Source organism: Cibotium barometz, chromosome 5, assembly GCF_041138505.1.
Source record: "Cibotium barometz isolate CiBa-2024 chromosome 5, ASM4113850v1, whole genome shotgun sequence".
NCBI classification, from domain to species: Eukaryota; Viridiplantae; Streptophyta; class Polypodiopsida; order Cyatheales; family Cibotiaceae; genus Cibotium; species Cibotium barometz.
Genome location: NC_141050.1, coordinates 37,057,739 through 37,063,652, shown reverse-complemented (window position 1 = coordinate 37,063,652; position 5,914 = coordinate 37,057,739). Strand labels below are relative to the sequence as shown.

The window sequence follows — 5,914 nt, the reverse complement described above, 5'->3', positions numbered from 1 at the left end:
CTAAAGATAAGTTGCCCAAAGTTGAACCTAAAACTAGAAGATGGTATTTATGGTATTTGAAGTAGAAGCAGTCTATCTATACATTTCTTGCCTTGATTTAGTATGAGACCTTATGTGAAGATGTGGACTAAGGACTATATGGAGGAGCAGACTCCCAAGGGTTGCACTCCTACCACTTTGATTGTGACCTGGTGACCTGCATGTGGTTGGTTTACCATATATCTTTTAACACTCATCTTTTTTTGGGGAGGAGGAGAGGTAGTGGCAATTGTAAAAAGAGGCCTTTCGTACATGGCTATACTTAAGGTACAAATATAACTATCTCTATGTTCGAAAAAAAGACTTGACCTTTAAGTAACCCATAAATTATAACAATCCCTTGACCCAGTTAGCACTCTATTAAAAGATGAGCATTCGATTAGAGCACGCATGGGTATTAGTTACGCATGGGTATTAGTTACTAGTTAGTGCCCATGTTTTCGGGCACAATGTTAGCACATGTCGAGCTACTAGTTAGCACCTTAATTATAGAATATGGAATTCATATGGATTGCGCTGCACTTGAGAATGGTGAAATGCATCCGGTCAAGTCATCGTCATGTTCCACTGACAAAATCAAAGGCATCCACATAATTAAGAATTAAGTGAGAAATTAAGTATGTGCTACTCACAATCCTCTCTTTGGCTGTACTCGCGATCTCTTTGATTACCTCTCTTAAGCCGACACATGCATGTTTGCAGTTTTTGGCTTTACAACAAGCTCAACAAGAGCGTTGAAGCTGCAACGCACTTACACAATCAAATGCGCCTCCCACGGAGATGCTATTGATTTGAATGACGGTTTTAAAAAAAACTTCATTTTGATCACCCCACTCTTCGTACGGGCGCAGGGGGATTGGGAAGTATAATACCAAAATGCTGAGAGAGGGATGGGAGCTCAGTGCAAAACCCTTGAGGGGGTATCCAGCTTGCAGGTGATGATGGTGGTGGCACTCCGTGCTGATTTTGGTGGTTAACTGCAGATGAAGCTATGTATGTGTTAACTTCTTTCGCCACCATCTCTCTCATCACAGCTAGTAGCCCAACATCGAGGGCTCCACCAGGAGCCAGCGGCGTCTTCGGTTGAGGGTTCATGATGGGGGGAAGAACTTGGGCGACTACTGCTTTGATGGCAGCACTGATGAGATCCATGGCATCTTCAGCCTTGAGGTAGCTTCCTGCTTCAAGTAAGGGCATAACAGAGGTCTGCAATGCTAAAGAGGGAGGAGGGAGGGTGAGAGGCCCCCTGGAGGGGAATTTCACATTCAAAGAAGTTTGTTGGGGGCGAAGTGTAGGGTCTTTCATGTCTTGAGCTGGCTGAAGAAAGCTCTGATAGCCTTCACCATAGCCATGTTGCTTCTCATCGTAGCCATCGGCATGGCTATATACAGGGCCATGGGCATAACCATCACCGTTGCCATGGCAGTAGCCAAAATGCTTCTCAAGCTTTGCATCACAGCCGTCTGCATGGTCATTCACCGCACCATCATTGAGGCCATGCGCATAACCAGATTGTTTTTCTTGCTCCTTGCTGCTGCCACTTCCAGGGAGGGAGAGCGAGAGAGAGGTGAGAGGATCCGTGGTTGTTGAGCTGCAAGCCTCTGCTGTTGCAGCTTGCTGTTGCTGCTGCTGCTTCACATGCCCATAAGAACAGAAGGCAGATGGTCTAGGCACGGGCTTAAAGACAAAACAATTACCATTGAAATCGGTGCTGCTACGATCAGAGCCAACAGGAGATTCCGGGCTGACGCTCAGCTTTCTTAGCTTGCTTGCTTCCCAGCTACTACTCTCATCTTGCAAGCTCTCATCTACGGAGGAAATCTCCTTACTACTTCTCTTCTTACCTTCAAAGCTGCTGCAGATCTCTTCTCCCTCCTCCTCCTCTTCCAAAACCTTGCTTGCTTGGCCACCACCATCGACCAGAGAAGCTTTCTCTGCCATGCACCGCCTTTTGAGAGTGGAATTCCAGTGGTTCTTAATCGCGTTGTCCGTCCGTCCGGGCAGCATGCGGGCGATGGTCGCCCACTTGTTACCGTGCTGGGCATGGGCGTCCATGATGGCGCGGTCCTCCTGTTGTGTGAAAGGTCTATGCTCCACCTGGGGGCTGAGCTGGTTGCACCATCGGAGGCGGCATGATTTGCCGGAGCGTCCAGGGACACCTTTACTGATCAGGGACCAATTGCGAGCCCCGTATCTCTCAACGAGGCGATGGAGGGCTGCATCTTCTTCTGGGCTCCAGGGACCTTTAATGCGGTCACGCTCTTCGGACAGGGAGGAACACTTGGAGGTAGAAATCGCCATAGCCAGATACAGGAGAAGGGCAAGCCTGTGGGATTTGTAAGGGAAGGGAGCAAAGGCAAGTCTCAAGCTTGAATGACAGGGTAGGCAATTACCAGAAAAAGTGTGGATAGCATATGTACGCACAGACACAGAAGATAGGCGCTGTTAGTGCTTTGAACTTCAAGCCGACACAGAGAAACGATGAAGAGGAGCTCCGCCAGCTATGGCGGTGGCCTGCACCTTCTACACGCGAAGGCAGCGGCTTTATATGTTATAGAGATTATATGTTATAGAGAGGACTCAGGAGGGGACTGCATGCAAACCCCATATGCGGGAATGCCCTCACTCACCACATACATACATTATTTACGTACATAGCTACAGCAAATGTGCATCATTCATGCCCATGGTGCCATGCTCAGAGTTGCCTTCTACATACCCATCCCAACACCGGCCCACCGACCCGCCACCCACCTGCTACTCCCGGTCACCGCTCCCTTCCTCTCGCCGGCTTCTCCAGCTGGACGACCCGCGTGGCGAGCCGCCATTGAAGCTCCTCACCCGCAGTTGACCAGGCCAGCCTGGCCTCCATATAATTGGCGCGCCGATAGCGACGCGTCGCCTGGCCCGCTACGTCAAAAGCGACAGAAGCCGTTGCTCCGATCCAACGGTCCCGCTTACCTCCAGCCTGTCGCCTTGGCCCTCTATCAGCGTCCGATGACTCCGAGTCCTCACGTAACGGCGACCGTTAGCTGGGGCCCTTGCTAAAGTTGCCGTTGTTGCTTAGCCTTTGTCTCCTGATGGTTAAGTAACTTAGGTGCCATAAGCTTATCGATGATTGCTCCACACCAGTGTTCGAAAAAAACTATTTTCCCAAAAAGTAAAAAACCTTCATCTAAAAATTATGAAATTATTTATAAAGAAAATTTTCAAATTTTGAAGGTTTTTGTTCTACAACCCCTCAAAATCTGTAGGTTTTTATACCCTTAAGTTTCAAATTTGAAGGTAATTTTAAAAATTTGCAAGTGCAAATTACACTATACCCGGGTTTTTTTCGAACACTGCTCCACACGCGCATATACGATACATATGTTTTAAAAAAACAGGCCTTTAAGGTTTTAAGTTTAGGTTGTCATCTATACTACTATAAGAATACAAAACCGTGAAAAGCCATAGCTTCTAAGTTCTTTTTTTTGCTCTGTGAGAGTGAAGAGAGAGAGAGAGAGAAAGAGAGAGAGAGATTCGCTTACTAGTACATATTAATCATCATAACCCAGGCCAAGGGGAGTGAGATGCTTGTATGTGTTATATGTACTAGTAAGAGAATCTCAATGCTTGTATGGGTTATATCGAATCTCTCTCTCTCTCTCTCCCATAATTCCCCAAACAACTTTGCCCAGTATTGAGGTCTCCACATGCATGCACCAATTCTCAAAGGGATTGCTAAGTAGATGCAAATGTCTCGGGGGGGTCACTCTATTAACCCCCTATGTAGCACATGCGTTCAAGGGGTGTTTAAAAAACCCCCTACTTACAGATGTTTAAATTTTTAAAACACCCCTTTTGTAACACTTTTTACAATAACAGGGCCCCCTTCTATACTAAAATTTTCACCATTTCAATTAAAAATCCCCTTATGTATGTAAATTTTATGTAACTCCACGAGAGGAAAAAATCCCTTTTGTTGAGCTCACGTGCTATCTTACATATTTTTGAGTGACCCCCTCGAGGCATATGTAGGGCTTCAACTTAGAGAGAGAGAGAGAGAGAGAGAGAGAGAGAGAGAGAGAGAGAGAGAGAGAGAGGTATCTTAATGTCTTTAAAAGACCCAAAGGGTCTATGAGAGCAAAGGGAGTACAATGTACATGTAAGGAATGATGTAAGAAAGTCAAGTGTCCCTAGCCTATTGTGTGGAGAGTCGTATAAGTTGGGCATTCAAGAGAGCATGTTGCTCAATTTCTTGTACTAAAGACAGTAATGTGTGGATGTCCTCTATGATTCTCAAACATTGTTCCACCATCTAGTGTCACACCATAGATGGTGGGAGGTCAATTCAAGGTGCTTGTGGGTGACAACCAAAGTAACTATAGAGAATGTGGGGGAGAGGGAGAGCTTCAAACCCTAGCAAGCAAACACACAGACACACACAAGAGAGAGATGGATAGCTCAATTTTCTTGTATCTTCTTCTTCTCTACTCAACCAACATAACATAAAGATAAGAGTACACACTATATGGGTTAGTACTCAACTACTCTACAACATACAAGGGTCGGTCCATAATGTGAACTCGACTAAATGAGCTGGCGCTATAACTATGCCAGTCTCTAGTAATCCAAAATGGCTGTCACATAGCTTGTCATCCCACTGGTCGTATATCACCTATAATCTCACCAACCATGCCAGTGGTGTAGATGCAGAAGCTATCACCCAGGCGGGTCATCAATGTCCACCGCCGTAGCATTAGTTGAGCTCGATATCTTAACACTTCCCCTCAAGCTCAACTCCACACATTGCACTCCAAGTAAGCTCCTAAACCTGTGGAGCTTCTCTATGCCCAATGCCTTCGTGAAGATGTCAGCCACCTAATCCTCTGTGCTAACATATACCAGATCTACATCTCCTGCTAAAACCTTCTCCCTCACAAAGTGATAATGCACCTCAATGTGCTTCGTTCTAGCATGATATATTGGGTTACTGGCCAACTGTATGCTGCTCATGTTGTCATAATATATGACAACTGCCCTATCCATGGGTTGTCCCATGTCACCAAAGTAGCTTCTAAAACTAAGCTATCTCACAAGCTGCCATAACAGCACCCCTGTACTCTGCCTCTGTACTCGACAAGGCAACTGTTGGCTGCTTCTTACTGCTCCAACTCACAGAAGCACTCTGAAATGAGAACATAAAACCATTGGTAGATCTCCTATCTATAATACTACCATCCCAATCAGCATCTATGTACCCATGCAACTGTATCTCTATACCAGCCTCATAGAAAAGTCCATGATCAACTGTGGACTTTATGTACCTGAGGATCCATCTAGCTGCATCCAAGTGTGGCTTCCTAGGGGCTTGCATAAACTGACTCACAAGTCTAATAGCGTGGCTCAAGTCCTGGCCTTGTAATGGTCATGTAGATCAAACTACCCACTATGCACCTGTATTTAGTGGGATCCTCCAAAAGCTCATATGTATTTGCGAAAAGCTTCGTGTTCTGCTCCAATGGCACTGAAATAGGCTTACAACCTGTCATACCATACTTGGACAACATGTCCAAGCCATACTGCCTCTGCAGCAATAGCAAAATGCCATGAGGTGATCTCACCACCTCTATGCCCAAGAAATACCGTAGCTCACCCAAATCCTTCATCTCAAGCTTCTGCTTCAAAAGCATCTTGACATCATGTATGTCTGCATCACTATCACACCGGTGATAATCAAGTCATCCACATAGATGACTAATAGCATGATCCCTCTATCTATCTTTTTCACATATAGTGAAAAATCTACATTCAAGATATGTGAAATCCAATGGTAATAAGATACTCCCTGATCTTGTTTGACCATGCTCTGGGTGCCTACTTCAAGCCATAG

General features: G+C 45.7%; 1 protein-coding gene across 1 annotated transcript; it reads right to left on the bottom strand.

The window, feature by feature from the left end:
* Window positions 1–607: 607 nt before the first annotated feature.
* LOC147638447 (uncharacterized) lies at window positions 608–3,247 on the bottom strand. The gene has a single exon (XM_086798371.1). It carries the CDS (start codon window positions 2,338–2,340, stop codon window positions 865–867), a length of 1,476 nt encoding a protein of 491 aa, XP_086654497.1. The 5' UTR covers window positions 2,341–3,247; the 3' UTR covers window positions 608–864.
* Window positions 3,248–5,914: the final 2,667 nt, after the last annotated feature.

Excerpts from the sequence above, each read along its gene's own strand:
- LOC147638447 (XM_086798371.1), bottom strand. The coding sequence starts at position 2,340 with ATGGCGATTTCTACCTCCAAGTGTTCCTCCCTGTCCGAAGAGCGTGAC.